General features: G+C 38.4%; 2 protein-coding genes across 4 annotated transcripts in view; one reads left to right on the forward strand and one right to left on the reverse strand.

Annotated features, from left to right (window-relative positions):
* Positions 1-658: 658 nt before the first annotated feature.
* LOC129718030 (alkyldihydroxyacetonephosphate synthase-like) lies at positions 659-26,212 on the reverse strand. Of its 3 annotated transcripts, none has more exons than XM_055668414.1 (2): positions 24,845-26,212; positions 659-1,795 (listed from the first exon to the last, which is right to left on the reverse strand). In XM_055668414.1, the coding sequence occupies exons 1-2, from the start codon at positions 26,165-26,167 to the stop codon at positions 1,331-1,333; spliced, it is 1,788 nt and encodes a 595-aa protein (XP_055524389.1). In that variant the 5' UTR covers positions 26,168-26,212; the 3' UTR covers positions 659-1,330. The 3 variants fall into 3 exon arrangements, with proteins under 3 accessions (XP_055524389.1, XP_055524388.1, XP_055524390.1); XM_055668413.1 differs by lacking the exon at positions 24,845-26,212 and adding an exon at positions 12,048-13,443 and having other exon boundaries at positions 672-1,795; XM_055668415.1 differs by lacking the exon at positions 24,845-26,212 and adding an exon at positions 4,060-5,870 and having other exon boundaries at positions 686-1,795.
* Positions 6,248-26,638, forward strand: part of LOC129718029 (alkyldihydroxyacetonephosphate synthase-like) — a 99,719-nt gene continuing 79,328 nt past the window's right edge. Inside the window, exon 1 of the mRNA XM_055668411.1 lies at positions 6,248-6,682. The gene's annotated coding sequence lies outside the window, so the exon portion shown is untranslated. The remainder of the gene's footprint in view (positions 6,683-26,638) is intronic.

Raw genomic sequence — 26,638 nt, forward strand, 5'->3', positions numbered from 1 at the left:
TAAAAACCAATCATGATGCTCACATTTACAAAGCTCGCATTTTCGTAACGCGACACCATTTGCAGGAGACTGTTTTGCGTAACGAGACACCATTGTCACACCGAAATGTTTTTGGGAACATTTCGCTAAAAATTCATTATTTTCTATGTTGTAATATGTTATTTTGTTGGATTTTGTCTCCGGCTCAAATGTCTAGAAGAAACTAGGGTTCAACAACTTACAGCAGAGCAGATATCTGAACGTATGCCATCGAAGGTTTAAAAAGCGAAATTCAGCGATGGTGTCGCGGTACAAAATGTATCGGGTTGCAGTGCATGATACAACTATCTAAACTGCTGAACCAACCCGTCATAAGAAAGTACATTTAGTTGGCATTATTAAAGACCTGTTTAATCATATGCTCTTTAAGCTAATTTCTAATATCGAGCCTAAAATGTACGTCAAAGTTGGTTCCTCATGATGTCGCGTTACGCTGAAATGTGTCATTGGGAGTTTCACCTTGATAAGTTTTAATATTGTGGCTTACAACCGCTTAAAATATAACCAACAACAACCAACCACGAACATAAGGAATTTCAAAGTAGTTTCGGGCGCAAACTTACTTACAGCTTCGAACAATTCTTTCAAGAGATTTTGCGCTAACAGAACTCTGCGACAACGGGAGATTTCTTTCGTTTTGCACAGCAAAAATTTCTATATTATCTATTTTCCTTTGGTATTTCGAGACTGTGTTTGAATATTCAAGTTATTTTTTATCAAGATCCCGAAAAAATAGCACACTGACACCTCTTATTCATACTATGTTTTTGTATTGCTTCTCACCCAGTTAAAGAATACATTCAAGGGACCAGATGAGAGGAAAGTGTAGGTGTTACAACTCGTTTGTGCAGATTTTAGTGTCATTCGTTATGCATTTTCGCTATTGCTGTAAAAATCTCACAATAAGGTCTTCTTTCACCTATCCGTTACAACTATTTACAGAACCGTTTGAATATTTATAAACTATAACGCAGCTTAGAATCAGTATTAAAACCAATATCGCTATTGGTTATCGTGGTTGGGCTTTAACTTCATTTCAATTCAAGTGATTTCGACTTTAAGTACATTACAGCCTTTGGGAACGTACTGAGTTTGCTACACAAGCAAGACAGAAAATTGCTAGTCACCGTTACTCTTTACTTCAGCCAAAGAAAAAACCCTAAACCTCAAAAGCTAAGACGACAGCTCTAACGGTGAATACTTAAATTCCAGTAGCCTCTGTCATCAGGACGTTCAAACGAAACCCCTCGCAGAGTACCGAATCCGTTTTAAGTAGTAGAAGCTTCAACGTTTAAGGTTTATCTTCTTTTGGTTGGTGTTCTTCTCGAACTAGATTTCCGGCAGCGAAAATGTTTTTCGGGTCGAGCTCTTTCTTGACGGCTTTGTACAGACCGACACCAACTGGCGAGACACACTCCGGATACCACTTACTACGCAGTTTGCCGACACCGTGATGATGCGATAGTGTTCCCCCGCAGGCTAGGATCTCTTCCCGGGCGATTTCCTCGATCTCCATGAACAGTTTCAGCGAGTCTTCCGGGATATCCAGGTGTTTGAACAACAGGTAAAAGTAGACGCAGCAACCGGCATCGTAACTTTGCGTAACCCGACTGGACACGGCAAAGTACTTAATTCCCCGGCGTTCACATTCGCGCCTTATGCACGCTTTGACGTTAGCGCAGAGGGAAATGCACTTGTCCCAGGCGATGGATGTCTCGAACGATTCCCCGACGATGTTCATGTCCCATGCGAAGTCCTGTCAAGAGACGAAAGAAAAGGTAAGTCAATCTATAGGTCAAATTAACTTTTATTCTTATTTTATTGACAACGTGTATTTCTAAACTTTCAAAACAAAATGACTGGCGTAACCGATAATTCTACGAACAACACGAAAAGTTTGATAGTTTTAGACTCTCCCCATGTACATACATTAGAACCTTGATAACAGGGCTCAAAGGCAGGATAGCAAACTATTCACCATTTCATGTGAATTGGAAAACCGTGTTGGTAAATTGTAGTATCCATTAGGTATGATTAGAATAAACTAGTTGCTAATAACTGAAACGCATAGAATACCCGTTTTACACTTGACACAGGCTTTAGTTCGTTGCGACTTTTTCACGTAACTTGAGTCAACAAAGTTTGATTACCATTTCAATACGAGGTCGGTGTTTCATTGCTTTTCGCTGGTATTTCCAATCAGCTCAATTTGACTTGAAAATGCCAAGGTTACTGAGACCTAAAAATTGTGCAATTCTTTTAACAATGCAACATTCAGATGTCGGAACTTGACCTTTTTGTTTATTAACCGTTATGTACTCGGCAGGGTACCAGGGTACCTTTTCAGATTTTATTGGTTCAAAAAACAAAGATAACGTCAACTTAGACAGCTGAAACTTATGGAATGCTCCTAACTAGTGGAAATAAACCATTTTTCATCATTAGTCTGTTTGTAGAAACATTGATATCAAAATTCTTGAAATCACTCCAGGAATCGATTTACATCCATTTAGAGTCCAACTGATGGGTTGTCCTCGAAATGGTCGAGTCGATAGAAACCCTAGCAGCAATTCTTAAAATCACTCCAGGAATCGATTTACATTCTGAACTGAAAAAGCTCCGAATAAGTTTTGAAGTAGCCTTCTAGAGACAAATTGACAGATGAACTCAAAAAAGATTCCTGGAGTTATTTCAGGAATTTTGATATACATATTGCTAGGGTTTCTATCCAATCATGTTAGAGCCATTTAGGGCCCCACGGGAATCTGCTCCGGTACGACCATCTCGAGGACAACACATCAGTTGGACTCTAAATAGATGTAAATCGATTCCTAGAGTGATTTCGAGAATTTTGATATGCATATTGCTAGGGTTTCTATCCAATCATGTTGGTGGCCATATAGGGCCCCACAGGAATCTGCTCCAGAGTGGTCATTTCAAGGATAACTCGGCAAATGGACTCAGAATTTATAAAAGTCAACTTCTGGAGTGATTTCATGGATTCCGATACCAATATTGGTTGGTTTTATTGCCAATTTTAAAATTTGCCTCGGATCTTGAACCTGGCCCCGGAGATCCGGATTTGCAGGAACCATATGGGGACCAATGGCTCTTTAGTTCCTATATACTAAAAAAAAAACAAATTTTCCAATCTTTTGACGGGTCAAGATTGAAAATCGGTCAAGAATTAAAGAAGTAAGAAGCATTTCATTTTGGTGGGTACCCGGGTACCCTGCCGACTTACGTGTGTTAAAATTGCCGAGTACATAACGGTTAAATGCGTTTTTACAGTCAACATTAGAGTGTTTTTGATTTTATTCTATGAAACGTGGTTTATAGAATAAACAGGTAGTTTCGAGCAAACTCCGTGCTCAAATTTTGTAAGATAATTTCCTCGAAAATCATTGAAATTACGTCTGTGAAACTTTAATCGGGCGTTTGCCCCGCTGACGCATGCATAGACTAGCGTTTCGAGCGCTATTTATTAGGTGAAAGTTGAGACGCTTCTACGCTCAAAATCGTCAAGTGAAAAGAAACCTAACCTCAAAATTGTATGAAAAAAGCCACGGTCCAGTTTTACCTTAACTTTGGCAATGCTTGAGCTGCCAAACCATCCTGAAACGAACGTAAGCGAAATGATTTGGCTATTACGAACACACATTAGAGCGTCCGACATTATGCATCGTTAAAACTCGATAGAATCAGGCATACACTATTTCGCAAAAAAAAAAGAGGAATGATAGACTTCACCACGACAACTTTGCGGTGTTTGAACAAAACAGATATAAAAAATCAGAAGCAACATTTAAGAACCTTACTCGCCATAAAAAATAGAACATAAACAAGTGTTTCATTTTTTTTCTTTCACACTATAACGGATGCTCTAATGTATGTTCGAAAATTTAACGATCTAGTGATTCGTGGAGGTCGCTACCTAACCCAGAAATTAACGCAATCACTAATTCGCTTATCGAAAATTAGAGAAATAGAGCGCAGTTTACAAGACATCACGGCACTCACCCGAATGTAAGCCACCACGAAGGTCAACATGTACCCTTTCTTCCCGTTGTGTTCACCACCCTTGATAGCACCATATTTTTTCGCGATCGCGTACACTTCTCGTTCATGGTGCGCCACACTTTTTGCATCTCCTTCGAAGAGCAGTGTAACCGCCACTATGCGCTCCATATTGAAGCCACAAACGGTCGTCAGATAAAAATGTTTCAACTTATTCACAAACGCAGTATACCAACTTGCCACAGGATCTAACAGTACTGCGCACTTAAATTGAATATTATCGATCAAACGCATACTCGGAGCCTGCAATTGTTGTTCCGTAACTTCTCTCAGAAATTGCACTCCAGTATCGAAATCGGAGAAAACCAACGATTCGTATCGACGCACCTCGGGAATATTCCGAATTTTTACCACCGCTTCCGTCACTATTCCGTACGTACCCTCGGAACCGAAAATCACATGATCGAAATCCGGTCCTATCGATACCCGTGGAGCTGTGAATTTTTTCTCCAACACACCATTACCGGTGACCATCTTCACTCGCACGACAATATCCTCGATGTTGCCATACCGATTCTTTTTCATCCCGGATGCTCTTGTCGCGATCCATCCGCCAAGGGTGGAAAACTCATGCGAGTCTGGTTCGTGCCCTAGTGTAAATCCTAGCTTTCCCAGCTCCCGCTCAATGTCCTGCCCAGCAATTCCTACCTCGAAGCAAGCCGTCAAGTTTTCCCCGGACAACCACATTAACCGATTCATTTGCGTCATGTCCACCGCAGCGATCGTGCGATCGTAAATAGCCGGAGTTGTCGACGCCAACGACACCGATGTGTTACCACCAACAGGAATCAGAACAACATCGTTAGCGTTCGCCAACTCCACGATTTGCACAACTTGGTTGTGACAATTAGGCCAAATTACCACATCTGGAATTCTTTTGTACGTATGTTTCCGCAGATTTTCCACATCGGTTAAAGTTTGACCATGACTTCTAACCAGCCGATCCATACCATCCTGGGAGTAGTCAATTCCAGCTTCCGATAAACCCACCAGAAATGCTTTATTTCCGACCACTTCCGGAAACTCAGTCGGCTGTACGGCGATCGGATTATAATCCGCTACATTAACGTTAAACAATTCCCGTGCCCAGTCACTGAAATTCTCCATCCGTCCGCTAATAGGATAACGGTTTCCAACGAACGAGACAAAATCATTTTCGCACACAAATTTGCAGTCCTTGTAACCCCAACCGTCCCAGCGAAGCAAATCCTGGCGCCGTTTTGGAAACACACTGACCACTTTCAACGGTTTGCTGATATCCATGCTAGCGGAGATGAGCTGATGCGCGGAGTACTTGTTACTTACTACACTGAGTGCGTGAGATTTTTAGGTTGATATCTTGTTTTTCAAAAGCCTTATATCCGCTAGATTAGATGATTTGCAAATTCTTCGGCATCTACGACGCCTATTGTCTCACTGATTGCTGGTATTGATATCCGAAAAGTTACAGTCATTGCGAGAAATAAAACTTTGAGGAATTACTTCTAAATCAATCGGAATGAATTGGTGAAACAAGCTTTATAACTGAATTATGAATCGCACTATTCGTCGTCATAAGTTTCACTTTGCAGCTTGCTTCAGTGCGATAAAAGTAACTAGGTACATAAGCTCGAGATTTGGAAGATAGTGCGAATTACAAGGTGTCAGAAGAAATGCGGTGACGGAATTTCTGCTTGTATTACCACCGACTGCGTGATTGTCTGTTGTGATGGTCGCGGACCTCTTATTTATAAGGTTAAGTTTACAGCACAAAAGTTACGATCGCGTTAAGTAAACGAATAAATCTTTCCGCATCACAAACAGTAATAAGTGCATCCTCATACGGATATATGAAGTGTCAACTCTGTGAACCGAATTGTTCTTACGTGAACCGCGAGAAGGTAGGTAGCAGCTCGCAAGGCCGGTCAAGAAGCTTGTTCCTTCAGTAAGTTCGGTCATTCACGTTTATTAGTTGTTACAAATGCGCACTACGTAGTGTTGTACTTGGTGTTGATTCCGTACGTTGATACAAACAAATTTTGACGACGCCGGACCAGACGACAATCGCAATTAATCCATTCGCAGGGTGAAAGTCTGAGTAAGCGTTTTTTGCAGCGTTGCATTTCTGGCGTTGTTGATACTATTTACAGTGATGGCTTACTCTTGTTCGAACCGCCAACCGAAGCGGACTTTCGTATGCCAACCGGTATTCAGTGCAGATTTCCAAACTACTAAAGTATCATAGCAAAGGAAGTGGATCGTGACTTAGATTAGATTGTCAATTTTTGCAAAACAGTCAGTGAGAAAATTGAAGTCTGTACCGAGCTAAAATTCGAACATACTACGACTGACTCGTTAGACCAAAAGGGATACCTGAAAACTACACACGGTGTTATAAACAGACGCGCAAAGAGTGAGGCCAAAAACTTCAAGTGAACCATCAAATCCTCAAATCGACGATCCAAGTGAGCAGAGTAAACAAATTCATGCGTGAATACAGTAAAACTTTTGAACAATTAGGTTTTCTGCGAAAAAAGTGATAGCCAAGCTCAATAATATGAGCCATATTTTAAAAATAAAAAATATTGTAAGTATGCAGTGAAATAAGTTTTAAACTAGAGTAACACAATATATTTTTTCTAAGTTTCAATTTTTTTGGACTTCCAATGTTTGCGGCGGAGTCACGGGAAAATAAATCAATTTTTGTTGATTACCAAAAATGTTTAAAATAAAACCTGAGCAAAAGAGTTACTGTCTCTACTGCTTATCTCTTTGAACTGTCAAAACGGGTCGATTTTTTATTTGGAGTATTATGATCGTATAATCTTGTAGACTAGTGTTTGACATCAGACCGGGTAGGGTCCGGAAAAAGTCTGGTCCGAAGTGCGATCGAACCAGAACTTTCAGAGTCCGATTTTTTTTCGGACCGGACCGGAACGAATCCTTCCGTACCGGGTAATTCTATTAAGACCGGAAAAATTCGGCATACAATTTTTTTTTCAAAAATCAGCGTGGTTTATTTTTTATTGCCTTTATATTGAAGTGCTTGTTTTTTTTTAACTTTTTTTCTAATGTTTAAATCTACTTTTAAATAAATGCAAAAGATCATTTCTTGGTGTTGCTTTTTTTATCTCGACTTTTTTTACTTTGATGTTCAGCCCTTTTCGAAAGTATCTGGTAGACATCATTAACAAATTTTACTGGTCGAGTCTAAAATTTCGAATAATGGAAATACAAATAAAAAAGAATTTTCTGGAGGTATATTTTTCCGAAAAAAAAAATGATTAAAAAAATATTGATAGCGCAAAATGACATCTTTAACCCATAGGATCATCTGTGCAAAATTTCAGCCAAATTAAAAATGTCAATTGAAAAAATAAGCTAAGAACATTTTTTATGAAATTTCTCACATGCAACAAAAAAAACATTTGTATGCAAATCTGCACGACAACCAAGTTGACAGTTTTCAAAATTCGAGAAAGGAAACCTCTCCTTTGTTCAAAGGATCCCAATTAAATGTATAGACAAAACTCGACCTTGGAATTTCCAAAAAAATACGTTTTCTCGAAAAAAGTCCCCATGCAAAATTTTAGCTCAATCGTACTTTATAAAGTGGTGCTTTGAAGCGTTTAAGTTTTCACATTTTTAATCAATGCAACTGCAACTGCACGAATAGTGTTCATGAAGTGTTAGAAATTGATTTTTTTCATGTCAAATATCTCAAGAATGTATGAAACGTCGAGATCTAGTGTAATATAAAAAATAGGTATCGAAATTCTTGGGCAGAGATCATCCCAGCTCAAAAACTGATTGATTTATTTGTTTCGATTTTTTTTGCAAATTTTTATTTATTAAAGTTGCACACTATTTTTAGTAACCGTACTTTTTGTTATATAAATGTGTGTTTTTTTTTTTTTTTTCATTTGACAGTAGTTTATTATTATGATTTGTAGATATCCGTAGAAATAGGAAAAAAAAGGCTTCACCACCGTAAGAAACGTGAGCACTAAGATCGCGTTCTCGCGGAAGCGGAGAATTGCTTCACCAGGCACGACACGAGGAGCTTCCTTCTATAGAACGATCAACGAAAACAGGAACCGGACCGTGTCAGTACCTGCCATGTGTAATAACAGGGAAGGGTATCTGATTACCGATAAATCGCGGGTGGCCAAGCGTTGGAAGAAACATCTTGAAGTGGTGTTGAACGGTGAGGAACGTATGAGAGTCGTCGAGAGGAACACGATAGAAATTGAGGAGGACGGACAAACTGTGGACCCACCTACATTGGACGAAATGAAGAATGCTTGCAAAGAGCTACAGAACCTCAAAGCCGCTGGGAAGGACGGCTTACCGGCCGAATTTTTCAAAGTCGGGGGCGAGCGGCTGTGTAGTGCAATCCACCAGATTATCCTAAGGGTATGGTCTGAGGAACAACTACCTACTATCCTAGACTCGACAGTAGTAACTATCGAGACATAACCCTCCTCAATTCCACTTATCAAATTCTGTCCCGTATCCTGTTCCAGCGACTTAGGCCGTTGCAGGAAGCCTATGTTGGACAATACCAATGCGGTTTTCGAGTGGGACGATCTACAATTGACCAGATTTTCACCTTGAGACAGATCCTCGATAAGTTTCGAGAACACAACTTGCAGACACATCATCTGTTTATGGACTTGAAGGCGACGTACGATACAGTAAAACACAACGTGGTTTTCCAACAAAACCAATTAAAGTGTTACATGCCACGCTTGACGGTTTCCTATCATAGCGTCAGGACAGCGGACGAATTTTCGGACGCATTTGTGACGTTAGATGATCTGAAGCAAGGTGACGGGCTGTCGGACTTGCTGTTCAACATAGCTTTGGAATGTGCAATACGAAGGTCAGGTGTGCAGAGGAGCGGCACCATCATCACGATCTCCCACATTTTTCTAGGCTTCGCGGATGACAGTGATATAATTGGTGTTAACTGTAGAGCAGTTGAGGAGGCCTTTACGTCTCTCAAAAGGGAAGCTGCGAGAATTGGACTCACCATAAAAACTGCCAAAACGAAGTACATGGTGGCAGGCAGAGGGTTTGCAATCCCGGGTACAATTTCCCAGGAAATATATTTTCCCGGGATTCCTGGATCCCAGGAACAGAAATATTGTTTCCTCGGAAAACTTCGCAAGATTCACTATAATTTTCAATACAATAGTGCAATCAAACTAAATACTCTATCAAAAAGCGAAACTAACGTCATCAATGTGTGCATAAAGCAAATATTTGCTGGAAATGACGGTCAATATTTGCTTGCTGTGTAATATCAAATTATTTCCTTCAATTGTTTGTCAAAAATCTTTGTTGTCTTATTCAGTAAACGATGAATGAGACTAATATTGGCTTTATCTGATGTCGTTCTTTTCTTGTTAGTTTAATTGTAGTTCAAAGTTACCTGGAATAAATAGTTCAATAGAACTCAAAGTCAGTGTAACATGGGTCATGGCCGCGATTTCAACGTAAAAATCACCTTTGTAGCTTATTTACGTAAAACTGGCTTATTTTCAGTCGTTTTGAACTGATTATTCAGTATTCTATCGTTTCCTTTCGGTTTATCTCGGTCTTCAACAGAAAACTGCCGAATGGCGAAATAACGTTCCAAATAATCAAACAAAATTCATACACGGAATCCTACTCACAAATCAATGGTGATACTAATGTCAAATTCGTTTTTACGGCAGGACTATCCCGTCCCGGACTACGCTTTGCAGCTAAAAAAAAAAACCCTTTCCGAGCAGTTGCAATGGTGTGCGTAATACCAGAGGTAACTGTCACTTTTGTTTTGGTCATTATCGCCATTGTCTTTTTTACATTTGCGCTACTGTACGAAAAATTTGCCAATTTACTGAAAAATGACAAAATAACAAAATAAAATAAATAAAATTCAACCTGATGTTTGACACGCGGAAAACAATAATCAAAGCAAACCGATTTTGACACATTTTTTTTTATTTTGATACATACGTGTGACTGTGTTGGTGTCTTCAAAACTGCACTCTGTTTCTTGCGCGGACTGTTCGGGACAGAAAAAGGGTAGTCCGGGATAGTCCGGAAAATGTAAAAAAAAACAGTGATAGAACAAAGTGTAGTCCGCGGGGTAGCTACACCGCAAAAACGGAAACGACATAAAAGTGTTTGAAATATTGTTCTGCCAGTGAAAACTAGATTTGCTACGCAGTTTTTTTTTGTCTGCTGTCTGCATCTTGGCTAGTCTATTCCAACATTTTATTCAAGGTCATCCTTGCGCTTCATCAATCAGATTTTTCAATTATTTCAGTCGAACAATCGGAACAATAAAATCCCCGTTTCGCCTACTTCGCAATAATTATATTCGCTCTTGGTTCGAAAGTATGACATTCACGTGTTTTTTTTTAATATATGATAGGTATATAAAGATCGTAAAATTTGTGGATGAGCCAATATTTTCGAAAAATGGAAATTGCTGATGATGTGTATGAATTGTTATAAATCATGAACTAGCTTTACTGCGAGAAATGCTTTAAGAACAAGATTCGCAGAGTCCACCGAATTGTAATTGTGCCAACGGAAACTGTTTTATCTTCTTGAAGCCTCAAATGTTACGTAGGAAAAAGGCCATTTTATCTACTATAGACAGATTAAATTTAAATTAATCATGAATTTGATTTGCTCAAGATTAGTTTTGGTCACGTCCCGATCAGAAAGACAACACAAAAATGTAACAAAAACTGTTAGTGTGTTAGGCGAAAAACCTTCCAGGCTGTGTTCTCACGTTGATTCCGTTATGTGTTGAAATAACAGAAATTATCACAAAATATATTCTTCTAATATCAAACCCTTATCAAACATTGTTACTAACGTATCAGATTTCTAACAAAATAAGTTAGCATACGGAGCAGTATAATGACAGCCATTGTTATATCCAACAGGTTTTGATTGAGACAAAAAACTCGTTAGATTTGTTTCAGAACAACTTCATTTCTGGATTTATTATTATAACTCATCCAGATACAATTTTGTTATCAAAAGCACATGGGAAAATATAAAATCGTATCAAAATATGTTATTTGAATCTCGTGTTGATAGAGTTTTGTAATTTTTTAAGTCTGCTCTTCTGATCGGGGTTGAACTTGCAGAGAACTGACCGAAAGTCGATTTAAGACCAATTGACGGAAACTCCTCTTTTACAAGAGGTGTGCAAACAAAACGAAAGATAACACCGCAAACATTCAGATTATTTGTGTTTGACACGCTGTTTGTCACGCGGTAATCATTCAAATAAGCTCAATAATAAGGTTTGAAGTGATTATACGATTTTTTCATGAGAATATTGCCAATAGTTTGTACACTACATTAAAGCAGGGTTGTTTGTTTGTTTGAAGATATGAAGATATGGAGAAAACAACTAACAGTGACAAAATCTTTTCTCGTAGTGTTTAGTTTAGTTTAAACTCACTCACTTACTGAGCTTGGCGGTCCACATATACTTACAAAGTAAGTTAGTACAAGTCGAAAATATATGCTCAAAATATATCTTATTGAACATGATATATGATGTATAATATTGAACGTAAATTAGTCATAATTATACTTCATTAAAAATAATATTACGCAAAAGAACTAGTTTAGTTCTTACACCTCAAGCATTGAATATTTTAACCAAATGTGGCGAAACGTCATAAATTAGAAATGAGTTTGTCAGTTGTGTTTTTTCATTTGTTGCTCGAACGACAAAGTCCTTGCATAAAAAAATGAACAATTTAAAATTTAGTCGCAGACCTTCAAGGTCAATGCGACAAACAAAATGAGACTACCGATAAAGGAGAACAAATTGAACTACGGTGTCACTTGACTTCAAACGATGTGAGGGGTTTTTATTTTATTTCTCAAATCACAATCTCTCGATGAGAATAGATTGAACCAATACTCACTCGAATATAAGCCACCACGAAGGTCAACATGTATCCTTTTTTCCCATTGTGTTCGCCACCCCTGATAGCACCATATTTTTTCGCGATCGCGTACACTTCCTGTTCATGGTGAGCCACACTTTTTGCGTCCCCCTCGAAGAGCAATGTAACCGCCGCTATACGATCCATATCGAAGCCGCAGACGGTCGTCAGATAGAAATGCTTCAAGCCTTCCACGAACCCAGTATACCAGCGTGCCGCAGGATCTAACAGGACTCCACACTTGAACTGAATATTGTCGATCAAACGCATACTCGGAGGCTGCAACTGTTGTTCCGCAACTTCTCGAAGAAAGTGCACACCGGTATCAAAATCGCCAAAAACCAACGACTCATAACGACGCACCTCCGGAACATGTCGAATTTTCACCACCGCCTCTGTCACTATTCCGTACGTTCCCTCGGAACCAAAAATCACATGATCAAAATCCGGTCCAATCGACACCCGTGGAGCGGTGAATTGTTTCTCCAGCACACCTTTACTGGTGACCATCTTCACTCGCACGACAATATCCTCAATGTTTCCGTACCGATTCTTTTTCATCCCGGATGCTCTTGTCGCGATCCATCCGCCAAGGGTGGAAAATTCATGCGAGTCTGGTTCGTGCCCCAGGGTAAATCCTAGCTTTCCCAGCTCACGCTCAATGTCCTGGCCGACAATTCCCACCTCGAAGCAAGCCGTCAAGTTAGTATCGGATACCCACATTAACCGATTCATTTGTGTCATATCTACAACAGCGATCGTACGATCCTGAATATTTGGAGTTGTCGCCGCTAAAGAAACCGACGTATTTCCTCCAACAGGAATCAATGCGACGTCGAGTTCATTTGCCAGCTCCACAATCTGCACTACCTGATCGTGACAATTTGGCCACACTACGATGTCCGGTATTCTTTTGTACTTGTGCTTCCGTAAACTTTCCACGTCGGTTAAAGTTTGACCGTGGCATCGCATTGTTCGATCCATGCCATCCTCTGAGTACTCAATTCCAGCCTCCGATAAAGCAACCAAGAACGCCTTGTTACACACTGGATCAGGAAAATGAGTCGGTGGTTCAGCCGCTTGATTCAAGTTCGACAAATCAATCTTGAACATATCGACGACCCAATCGCGAAAGTTATCCAACCTCTGTCCACAGATCGGATATTTATTTCCAATAAAAGACACGTATCCATTCTGATACGCAATTTTGCAATCCTTGTAGCCCCAACCGTCCCATCGGAACATATCCTGACGACGCTTCGGAAATACACTTGTCACTTTTTGCGGCTCGAACTTGTCCATTATGCTTTTTTGGTTGGCCGTTCACTGTCTACTAGCTGCCCAATTCGAACCCAATTGCGATCGACTCGCTCGGCGATCTAACACCAACTGAAGTGATGAACGAATTTTCAAACTGGTTCCCCCCGTATCCATACGTGTTCCACACGGGCTGAGGATGTTTGTCAAACCGTGCTGTGAAGTTGTCTGTTCCCACCCGGTAACTCTCATTTTGATAGGCTTGCTTCATTAATATTAATTTTGACTGATGGGTTCCTCAAAAATATCGTTTTTATAAATTATTTTACACGTAAATCACGGGGATCAGATGAACCAATTTTTCACGCTCAATCCAAAAAACGTCCGTGACCCTAAACATGTTGCACACTTAAATGAATCGCCGAAAAGCGAGCAGTGAACCGATACATACATATTTATTATATATTTCTATTAGATAAAACGTAATATGTCAAACTTGTCCTTGATTTGTTAACGAAACGACATGACCATTTTTTTTCTGCGCTGATAATAAACTCAAAAAGAGCACGACCAGTTGGCGAATCGAGCGGAAATCGAAAATGGAGTAGGTCAGGATTGCTACTCATGAGAATGCAAATCCAGCTTCATTTTTATTTATGGCCGTATCCAAAACTCATATCCAGCAATCGTAAAAAAAACTCTAAAACCAGTTACAAAGGATGTTAAACATCAATTGGTATTTTGCCATGTCAAATATTTTTTTTAACGAAAAAAATCTGCACTGTTTGATTGACAAACCGAAGACAAGAACTAGGCGTGACTGGAAACAGTGAACAGCAAATAGCAACAATGAAACTTCTGTATAAAAAAGTTTAGTAAAAATTGCGTAAAATATCGCTATTGTTGTGTATGTTGAGGAAATACCTATAACTTAATTTTAATGCATGAAAAAGCCACGTGTGGTTTTATTCGATTTGACTCGGAACTAAGATGGCTTCTGCTAGCAAAAGTTCAAAGCTGGGCATCTTTCTAATCTACGACCAATTTTGTTTATTTTCGAATTGTTCAGCGAAACTTTTCCCCAAGGTCCTATTAGATGAAATAAAAGGTTGAAGTCTTTTCATTTTGGCTCACGAGATGAAATTTGCTCATTGCTTGATCATTCATTTGATTTCATCGTTCGATTCGGCTTGCTGCACAAGGTCGAAAATTAGCTTTGAATTGAATTTTCGTAATTTCCTTGTAATTCATCAGTATTACAATGATAGTACACGTATAGTCATCGTTGAAAAATACATTTTTTGAGGTTTTACCAAATTTTACTCAGTTATCTAACTTTAAACTTTAAATTTTTAAGGTATTGATCTCTACTAAAATGGTATCTATGAAAAAAAATTTTTTTGAGGTGATTTTCAGCCTCAAGCTGATTCTAAATCGTATTACTTCAAATACAAAATTAATATTCGTAGAACGCAAAGAGTGATTCGCTCGAAAATGGCAATTTTAGGATCTTTCCCAAAAACCAGAAGTCGCAATTTCGGATTTCAAAATAAAGTCTGAAACTCTGCCCGGTCGCAGAGCATCATACCGGTTTCTGATATATTCATTCTGGGTGATATTTGGGCAACTTAATTCTATAGATTGGAATTCGTCTTGGATTTTAAAATAGCATCTGTGGTCGATTCATATTGTATGCTATTCGATTACGTGAGGCTGTTTATCACAAACCAAAGGTCGCAATCTAGGATTTCAAAATGGCACCTGCAGTTATTTTCCGGCCCCGAAACTACCCAAATTGGATAGTACTCTGCCGGTTTTAGCTGTTTTCAGAAACTGGAAGTTGCTCTCTTGTATTAAAAATTGCTTCTGGAGTTGATTTCCAGCCTCTGGATATCATCCCGCTTTAACAAAAAAAAACTCATATTGGATGCTAATTGACCATCCGTATGTAGCCATTTTGGAAATTCATAACGGTATCTGTGGTCGGGTCCATGCATCATCTCGTTTCCGTAATCACTCATATTGGATGATGTTTGGTTCAGAAACGAAGCGAATAATATCAATAACGTTACGGAATTTCATATTCGAGATCATATGAAGTTATAAAGACCAAATTGATTTATACATTATTTGAAAGGCACCGACTATGGCTGATGCAAACAATTGAAATACACCATGCATATACGAAGGAATGATTACTTTTACAGATATACACGTTTCAGAAAAATGTAACAAAATCAATCAAATGTATCAAAATAGCCGATATTTTATGTTTTTATCACAATTTTATTAATATTTTTTAATGTGTGTTATAATTTTAATGTTAGAACGCCTATATAAAGTAAAACTTTAGTTTACACAAAATAAAGCATTTATGCTAAATCTATCAGTTTCATCAGCGCTCCGCGTGTCACCCTCTAGGGGATGACACCCATGAGAAAAATTTTCATACTTGTCACCTTCAAAAGGGTAATATCCGTCAGATCAATTAGGTGGAGTTGCGCTGGAACCCTCGAAAAATCTATAAATTTGCTCCTAAGAGTATAATTTTAACCAATTTTTCAAAAATGGTAGAATAAGTGCAATTGAAAACGATGGTGCCAACTCTCACAATTTTTGAAAATTTCAATAGTCATTGAGATACACAAATTATGAACGTTGACTACGGGAGTGGCCTTTTTACAGCAAAAACATTTTCGACTTCACAAGACTGTGTAACTTTCTCTGGATGATTATGTTCTGATATAAATCCCCATGCATAGGGGTCAATATTTGTGAAACGGATCACTAAAAATCGCGATGTGTAATTTTTTCAAATAAGTATTAAAAACTTCAAGAGTTTCACTCGTGAAGTTGACTTTCCAATTTTTATTGAAATTGAGTAAGTTGAGTTGTATTTATCATTTGAAATTTAGGTCAAGGTTTTTAGGTTTTTAAATAGACATATCTTTAAAAATAATGCATCGAATTTTTATGAAATTTTCACAGCAGATGCATCCTAAGTTGTAGCTTACGAAAATATTTTTTTTGGAGAAAAAAATATTTTTTCAATAGTAACTGTTTAAAACAATATGTTGAAAATCTATGTTCTGGGGCACTGAAAAATCTGAAAAAAACCACAAGTATTTTTGACGGAATTTCGAAACTTCCCTGAAAATTTCGCAGTGATGTTATTTTTTGTTCAAAAGATATGAGCTTTCAAAGTTGGTGCCGCAACGCATTTTCAAGCGAAAAATAAGTGAGCTGTACTACTATTGACAATCCCAGTTTCAGTTATATGCAAAAATTCTGTAAGTTTTGTAAAATTAGTTTGATAGAAATGATTTTTAGTCGCCAAATAGTCAGAATATGCTTAGTCTGTTATTCAACCTAATGGTGAAAGCAGTATACTTTATGCACCTAACAACTCGCAAGCCACCTACACATTCTACTAAAAGAATAATGCAAAATTTAGTAAGGGGACAACCGTACAGAACGCACTAGCGGGGTAAGATCGCCCGTGCTATTACTTTTAGTCATTATGGTGCACTTCTTGGTATGAGAACTGAAGAAAACTGGGTTTAGGAGCATTTCTCGCTTGAAAATGCGTTGCGACGCCAACTTTGAAAACCCATATCTTTTGAACAAAAAATAACACCACCTCGAAATTGTCAGGGAAGTCTCGAAATTCCGTCAAAAGTACTTGTGATTTTTTCCAGATTTTTCAGTGCCCCAGAACATAGATTTCTAACATATTGTTTTAAATAGGTACTATTGAAAAAATATTTTAATATACTTCAGTAGTGTTGTAGGAGAGTTTATTTTAATCACAATTTGGTTTCAATCTTTGCGCTATGTGGGTAAGCTAAAATTGAGCAATAATTAATTGTAAATATGTATTTACTTCAATATAACACTGGTCAACAACAGCTCAAACAAGTTGCCCTAAAAAGATCATAGCTTTCTAACTATTCCAGTGGAATTCGGTAACTGCAGATATATGTCGAATTGCTCGCTGGGTTCGTCGCGTCTACCTTTGCTCACTGGAACACTCATTTTAGTCTCTGAAAAAGGTATCCTTGCTAGGGGCACCAAAATTCACAGGAATTGTTAAAAAGCTATAAGCTTTCATTTTTCATCAGTTTGAGCTCTGGGACAAAACTTGTTTTCACCAGTGTATTCATTTTTAGTTTTATACTTCTCTTTTCGACTTTAGTGATTTTAGTTCATCACTCTGTCTCTAGTTTACGATTTTCAACCAAATTTTCCTCTGAGAAAGTTTTCATACTTCTTCTACTGATTGAATCCGTTTCCGCTTCTCTGTTCTTTTTCATGCTCTGAGCGCATTACTTTGCTCAAAGAGATTTTACTGTAAGAAAAACTTTCTGCAATGTTTTTCAAGCAATCGAATTTTATATTGTAATCAAAGGGCTACAAAAAAATATCTCGTAGAGACTGCCATATAAATTATTATAAATTTGTACTCGGTAATTTTCACAAACAAAAAGAATCGACTCAAACCATTGATGACGGCGGCGCACAAGACTAATCAAATCATCATATCTCTTAAGCAGGTATTAGACGAAGCAAATATTTGCTATTTTTTAATACAGATTTTGTTTTGTGCAAATAAAAATCGTACCAAAAATAGCAAATATTTGCTTCGTCTAATACCTGCTTTACATTATGGAAAGAAAAGTTTGCTTTAAATCACAAAGTACTATTACCTACACTAAAGTAGATTTTTTTGCAGTTGTTTACGCGGATTTCGGAATTTACACGTTTTTTCTTTTGCGTGGATTTAACGCGATTTTTTCTACGCATATTACAGAGTTTTCAACTCAACTTCGGATATTGTTTTAAAAATTGATTTTCTTTTTGCTACAATTTTTAAGAGCGCGCCCCCCCCCCCCTCTCCTTATTCAAATTCTGGCTACGGCCATGATACCGCTATAGAGAAATGGTATGCTTATTATTTATCCGTGCTTGTGTGTAATATGATTTTACTCTTCTTCTTACACGCCCTACAGAAGATTTGTTTGGGTGTCCTTCTGACCCGTTTTTTATTATAAGAGGGACTTCTTTTGTTAAGAGTAAGTCACACCAAGGGATACAGCGGAAAGGAAGGGTAAGTTGTTGGGGAGTCTGAAAATAAATTCATGCTTTTTGACATCGAATGACTGATTCTACTGAGACTCGAAGCGGACGATGCTTGACAAAACGGACACTCTAACCTTGCGGCAATTTTCCTTGGACTCACAGCACTATGGCAGAGCTCAATAAATTTTCGAGGGTGTGTGGGTTTTATTAAACCGAGTATCTTTGCAATTTTTTTGTTACAAAATGTATCTGGACTAACATTGGGAAAGAGTTGAAATATTGAAACCTCTTTCTAACAAATCAGTATTTCTAAATGACGACGAGAGATAGAGAATGGTTGTTAATGAATAACTTCTAGAACATTAGCTGAACTTTTATTTAAAAATATTAAAAAAAATTATTTAAGATCCTACACTGAACTCGGAATGAATTGTAACAGAATGTCAGAAAAAATTCTACGTCAAGTTTTCAAGTAATACTAGGAAACTAGGATAGTTTTCCAGTAAAATGAAACCTGTTTCATCATAATTGATTCATTTTTCGTGATGTTCTAACCATTTAAAACTTGATAAAATTTTACTGGAGGCGTTGGTGGCAGGGGAACTGTGGGTAATACGTCCACGTTAAAAAGAATCCGTCAGCGGGGGCCTAGTGTGGTTGGTAACGTCTCCGCCAACCACGCTCGACGCCTGGGTTCGAATCCCACCGCCGACATAGGTGTCGATGGTTGTGAGGTGGCGTGATCCACTCACAACCAACCCAATTGGTCTAGATTCAATCCTAGCCGACACCGGGAGATTTTCTGAGGCGAAAAATCTCTGGGATCACGCCTTCCATCGCATGAGGAAGTAAAGCCGTTGGCGCCGGTCCGTTAATAAACGGGTCGTGAGTTAGGGTCCTGGGTGTGGAGTCGCCTCCCTGGGCGTCGGTGATTGGCCACAACAGTGGCGGAACTAGACCGACGGAAAATAAGCGAGAGTAAAAAAAAAAAAAAAAGAATCCGTCATTACGTGCCCGTTAAGCAGAATGTAATAAAAAAAAACACTATTGACAATAAAACAGACTTTTAACGCACAAGCTCGCCATGAAGCACGAAAATATATAAAATACGTCAAGATCGTGAAATTCCAAAAGGTCTCCGAAATTTGGTTTTTAATTTCGTTAGGGTCAGAACTCGCCGCAACGAAACGCAAATGTGTTGCTATGATAATTGTTATTCAGCGCATGCGCAAATGTTTTGTCATGCGCAGTGTAACAAGCTTGACAATCCTTTAAATTAGGGGAACCGCTCTATTATTCATCTCATTAGGCCGATATTCACGAAGAATGCACGGATTAAACACCAAATTTTCACGAAATCATTGAACGAACAAACAAAATACGCTTAAATGCTCTTATGGAATCGTCCAGCATTGGAAATTTAGTAAACTTAGCTAGATTTATCCTGAATTTTACAAAACAAACCCTTTTTCACATCGCTTCTATATTAATCCTAAAACTCACTGCTCAATTATTCATCTCACGACGCCTCAATATTCATCACACATGAATCACACATGAATGAATCACACTTTCATGAATGAGCGTAGCCGCAAACCGTCGTAGTGGGTTACCTAGGCATCCGCTGTAGTTGTTTATGTGCAAAATTGATAACCTAGGTAACCACTGCAATGCTGTCGATTTATGTCAATTATGTCGGAATAATTCAACAGTTTCAGTATATTTTTTTCGTACTAACGAAAACTGCTTTGGCAACTTTAGATTATCTTAAACGAAGTGAAAGTGATTTTGTTTTCTGAGGAAGGTGATTGAAATAAATGAGTTTTCGAGTGCAGATGACGGACTTTAATATCAAATTTAGAGCTTTTAAGTGAGTTTTTTAGGATTCTACTTTATAAAAAATCTGAAGTGCACTAAGAAGAATCCATTCCATGGATTAATAGATTGGTTTAGTTAGAAAATCTACGTTTTTTCTTGTTTTCAATTGTGTTCTCATGTTGTATGAGATGAGTATATGTCCTGAGATGAATAATGGAGCGGTTCCCCTAGATAAAATACAATATTTTTTTTTTACCATGGAAATCAGGGGACATCAGGGAAAACTGAAAGTAATCAGGGAAATTTTTTTAACCGATATGCGATTTCTTTTTTGAACGACTCTTTAGCGCAAAAACTGATGTTTTAGCATAAAAGGCGAAAAAAACTTTTCGCCTCAGAGAAACTCCCGGTGTCGGCTAGGATTGAATCTAGACCTGTCTCGTTGGTTGTGAGTGCCACGCCACCCCACAACCTTCGACACCTATGTCGGCGTAGGGATTCGAACCCAGGCGCCAAGCTTGGTTGGCGGAAACGTTACCAACCACGCTAGGCCCCCGCCTGTTTTCATATCTGATGGAATACTTTTTTCACTGGGATTTCAAAGTTGCGCTCTTCTACGTTGCTTTTTTGTGTCGAATGCCGAAAAATATCAGGGAAACTAAGATTATAAAAAATATCAGGGAAACTAATCTTCAATGTAATATTGAAGGGAATTTAGTAAAAAATCAGGAAATTCGATTATGAAAACTTTTTCGCCACCCTGAATATTGTTTTCTCATAGTTTCAACGTTAACTGGACGTAATATCTAATGAAACTAGAAATCGTTGTGAGATAACAAAAATTGGAGTGATATTTGTTGCACTGCAAGCGTTTTGTTTATCTTCGCATGGGTCATTTTGACCCGCCTCGATTCGTTTTTGAAAAAATCGTTCAAACTATTTAATTAATAATTCTTTCAGGTAATTTTACGTTGGCTGCTGAACTCTTTGTCAATGGGAAAATCAATTTACAGGCACGTGGTACTGTTGTTAGATGGCTTACGGAACGAGTTATATAAAATATAAGAAATAGGCCTCAAACGTGTTTCTAAATGTATTTTTCAATTTCCGTTGGAGTTTCGCAATATACGAAAATAATATGACCCACACGTGTTAATAATGTAAAATAGAAGTGATTGGCTCCCAAATTACTTTGAAAAAGTATGTATTTCGTGTAATATTGAAGTGGCGCTTTTTGACTCGGCCGGGCATTTTGTACACAGTTCCCCCATACGTTTGTTCCAGGGTAACATTATAGAGTCCTGTCGTTAGAGACTTTTCTTAGTGCCTAGTGGGGGATGGGATGCAGATAAACCTATTTTAGTATGGTAGGGGAATTGGGGCAAAATCAACATTTTTGCTGACATTTTACGTTGATCAGACACCTACCATTCGATTTCTGAGACTTTTTTACTCAAAATAAGATATAATTTGACTACCACTTTAAGATATTAGCGAAATAATCGATATTATTTTGCTTTGTGAAAAATATACTAAAACTATGCCAAACCTGGTTTCGTAGAATCACCGTTTTGAGCTCAGTTTTTGTCCGATTTAAGATCTGTTTTTTTTTTCAAAAGATGGATGAAAAGATGCTAATATGTGGACAAACTCTTAGAATTTTGACATTTGGCCTCAAAATAAAATGGCGTCGAAAAAAAAACAAAAATTGCCGGTTTCTCAAAAATTCAAAATGGCGTCATTTTTGCCCCTTAAGTTGAAATATGTTCAAACTCAGGGAAATTTATTTTCGCATCAAACTTCATCAAAAAATCATACATAAGGAGCCAAGGCAAAAAAATTGTTGCACTGTGTAATTCTAACTGACTCTATGGACGAGGCCGAAAACCGTTATTGGTCTATGGCAAATTGGACCATTGAACGATGCACAGTGAGAAAGAATGGCCACTCCCAGTCATTTTATCAGTTGATTTACGGTGTATCTTCAGTAACTCTAACCTATCAAGGCATCCATCGATATGTATAGTCAAAACTTAGCTAAGCTGAGCTATCAATAAAACAATATCGCACGCTAGCCTGTGAGGCTAATGCGGTCTCGATCTACTCGATTATTAGTTGAGAGAACTCGTTATCGATATTGTTTTTGGCACATTTTGCATGTGTACACACTTAAAAAATTTCGCCGAATCTCGGCATTGTTTGTGCCGAGATTTGGACAGCCGAGTGCTCGGCAACCATCTCGGCTGAATCTCTTTTGCCGAGAATTTCGGAAAACCAATATTTGACAGATGTCATTTTATGCCGAGAATCGCGGTACACAGTTGACTGTGCTCTTGGCAAATCCAGCCGAGAAGCGGCAAACCAGTCTAACGACCTTTCGGTTATATAAGCTGAATGTTCGGTACAGTAAAGAGCCGTTTTTCAGTGGAATCCAATCGCAGAAAATAGTTTTGCTGTGAATCAGGTAGTTTTCTTTCAAAAGATAAATTATAAGCTCGATGAGTTTTAGTAAGTAAAGAAATATATTCATACTAAATCTTGAATACTTATCTTTATCTTGCTCGCCAGTAGGGCATTGAGCTAAACATCTAATCTAAAATTACGTCTAATGCCTATCCCTAAAACAAATAAAATATTGTATTCACACGATTTGAAACTACACTTTTTAAGTTCCAGCCACTTCCCCCCAAACTGTACTACATTTTTTTCTGCTACCGGATTGTAAACACTTGTAATTTGCACAAATTTCAGCCAAAGTTGTATCCGATTCCTGTTTGCTCACCCGTAACACGCATAAATTTGCACTAAGAAAAATGGCGGCAACTCGTTCATGAGAATGACAGCTGTATTGCCGAAACACGGCAACGAGTAAAATTTGTGCCGAGATACCAGTAATGTTTTTGCTGGCCTCGGCATCAACAGTGTTTAACGATAAATTCGGCAAAAAATAGAGACGAGATTCGTCAAGCTTAGTTTTTTGGACGAAGTCTCGGCAAAATGATCTGACAACTGTCGGCAACCGGCATTTTTTTGCTGAAATACCGGTTGAATCCAAAGTTGCCGAGTGAACTCGGATGTTTTTTTGCCGAGCTCGAGATCCAGTTTTAAGTGTGTAGGATAAGTACAACGATACACCGTGCCCCAGTGCTTAGTCGAGAAAATTTCCAGCTCGAAAAGATCCTCGACCTGATCGGGAATCGAACCCGACATCACAACCGTGTGGGAGAGCTAACCGACCGACATCGCTAACCACAGAGCCACGGGGACCAGCTTTCAATCTTTAATACAAAATAATTTAAAAATAACTACCACAATATATCTAACTAATGATAGCAGGTAGGTCATAAGCTTCTACAAGAAATTTAAAGATAAAGTAAAAAAATACTATGTGTGGTAAAGTATAGTATAGTTTCAGGCGTAGTTCCAAAATGATTAGAAATTCAAAATGTACGGCACAGAATCAGAAATATTTTTGATATTTTTGTTGGAAATTTATTTCAAACTAATGCAGAAAACATCATGTTGTCATTTTATTTAATCATAAATTTTGCAGTCCTTTTGAGTAGCCTTTCTTGAAGTCGTAACTAAGAGTCGACCGTTTCCAAAACACTAATCACTATTTCGCTAGAATTGCAAAAGAGTGGCTACAAAATATCAACAAACCGATAAAATTCCTTTTCATCGGCAAAAAATTGTTTCGAATCATGAATATGCTCTATTCCGAGAGTCGCTTTAAAACCGATACGCTTGAAATTACTGTAACTCTTCCAATTTAAATATTCGAAAATTTTATGAGAATATTGTCAGTAGTATATTACGTCTAGGCAGGATTTATTTTGAAGTAGAAACATTGTTATGTGAATATAATGTTTGTCGACACAGTTAATAAGTTTCCCATGTTCAATAATCTTGGGAAGAGACTTTAGTTCCAATAGACGCCAGACAGTGTATCGTGAGCAACGGTATAGCATTTACTAATGTTATAATAATATTTTTTTCAGCACAGCTGTTCGAAACAACTGATTCATTCATGAGATGTTCGTAAAGAGTTGCTACAACAGTTCTTGTTTTTTGATGGCAGCGTAAAAATTAAAAAAATCATTTGAATAAGTAAGTTATTCAAATGATTTTTTTAAATTCTCACGCTGCCATCAAAAACATTCTGATTGTATTGATAAAAAGTTATTACGGATTCTCACGAGGTAACTTAGTACAAGTCGAAAATATATGCTAAAAATATATAATATTAAACGTAATATTGATTGAGATTACAAAACAAAAGTAATTTACTTCTTACACCTCAAGCAATAATTATTATAACCATATATGGTGAAACGAAACGTCACTAAATTAGAAACTAGTTTCGCAGATATCTTGTTATTTTTCAAAAAGCTCTAACGACTAAATTCTTGCATACACAAAATTAACAATTTAGCATTTAGTCGCAGGCTTGAAGGTTTATATGCAGGAAGCAAAATAAAATTATTGATAAGAGAGAACAAATTCAATTACGTCGTCACTTGACTTCAAACGCTTTGAGAGGTTTTTATAGAATTTTCTGAATCATAATCTCGCTAGCATAATTAGCTACACCAGATGAGAATAGATTAAAAAATACTCACCCGAATATAAGCCACCACGAAGGTCAACATGTATCCTTTCTTCCCGTTGTGTTCGCCACCCTTGATAGCACCATATTTTTTCGCGATCGCGTACACTTCCTGTTCATGATGAGCCACACTTTTTGCATCCCCCTCAAATAGCAATGTAACCGCCACTATACGATCGATATCGAAGCCACAAACGGTCGTCAGGTAGAAATGCTTCAAGCCTTCCACGAACCCAGTATACCAGCGTGCCGCAGGATCTAACAGGACTCCACACTTGAACTGAATATTATCGATCAAACGCATACTCGGAGGCTGCAACTGTTGTTCCGCAACTTCTCGAAGAAAGTGCACTCCGGTATCAAAATCACCGAAAACCAACGACTCATAACGACGCACCTCCGGAACATGTCGAATTTTCACCACCGCTTCCGTCACTATTCCGTACGTACCCTCCGAACCGAAAATCACATGATCAAAATCAGGTCCAATTGACACCCGTGGAGCGGTGAATTGTTTCTCCAGCACACCTTTACTGGTGACCATCTTCACTCGTACAACAATATCTTCAATGTTTCCGTACCGATTCTTTTTCATCCCGGATGCTCTTGTCGCGATCCATCCGCCAAGGGTGGAAAACTCATGCGAATCTGGTTCATGACCCAGCGTAAATCCTAGCTTTCCCAGCTCACGCTCAATGTCCTGGCCGACAATTCCCACCTCGAAACACGCTGTCAAGTTTGTCTCGGATACCCACATCAACCGATTCATTTGTGTCATGTCTACAACAGCAATCGTACGATCCTGGATAGTTGGCGTTGTCGCCGCTAAAGAAACCGACGTATTTCCTCCAACAGGAATCAATACGACGTCATGCTCGTTTGCCAGCTCCACGATCTGCACAACCTGGTCGTGACAGTTTGGCCACACTACGATGTCCGGTATTCTTTTGTACTTGTGCTTCCGTAAACTTTCCACATCGGTTAAAGTTTGACCATGGCATCGCATTGTCCGATCCATGCCATCCTCTGAGTACTCAATTCCAGCCTCCAACAAACCAACCAGAAACGCCTTATTACACACTGGATCGGGAAATTGAGTGGGTGGTTCAGCCGCCAGATTCATCTTCGACAGGTCAATTTTGAACATATCGACGACCCAATCGCGAAAGTTATCCAACCTTTGTCCGCAGATCGAATATCGATTTCCAACGAAAGTAATGTTTCCATCCTGACACACAAACTTGGTATCCTTGTAACCCCAGCCATCCCAACGGAACATATCCTGGCGACGCTTTGGAAACACACTAGTCACTTTTTGTGGCTCGAACTTGTCCATTGTGTTTTTTTAGTATGTTTCGAGCCCGATTCGTGATCAACCCGCTCGGCGATCTAACAGCAACTGAAGTGATGAACGAATTTTTTTTGTCTCTTCCGTATCTACACGCCTACCACGAACGCGAACTGAGGATGTTTGTCATGAGGTCGGCAGATTGTAACATCTAATCCCACCCAGTGGATCTCACTGCGATAGCTTTATTTCATTAATATTAATTTTAACTGATGGGAGTCTTTTACGCATCTCTTACGCGGGTGTCTTAAAAATGGCTTTTACGCGAGTTCGTAGCTATTCCATGTGTGAAACACGGTGATAATTTTCAACCGGTGAATGAATGAATGAATTTTTCTGCACTCAGTCCGAAAATCGTCCGTGACCCAAAATATGCTGCACAAAGAAATGACAGTGTTTGTCGGTGCGCAACCTTAGGTAAATATATTTACTATCGATATTGAAAATGGGGGAGGTATA

The sequence above is a fragment of the Wyeomyia smithii genome, chromosome 1, assembly GCF_029784165.1.
Source record: "Wyeomyia smithii strain HCP4-BCI-WySm-NY-G18 chromosome 1, ASM2978416v1, whole genome shotgun sequence".
In the NCBI taxonomy this organism is placed as follows: domain Eukaryota; kingdom Metazoa; phylum Arthropoda; class Insecta; order Diptera; family Culicidae; genus Wyeomyia; species Wyeomyia smithii.

Coding starts and splice junctions, on each gene's coding strand:
- LOC129718030 (XM_055668414.1), bottom strand. CDS start 26,167: ATGGACAAGTTCGAGCCACAAAAAGTGACTAGTGTGTTTCCAAAGCGT. Junction 1,796..24,844: donor TCGTGGTGGCTTATATTCGG/GTGAGTATTTTT, acceptor GTCTCTTGACAG/GACTTCGCATGGGACATGAA.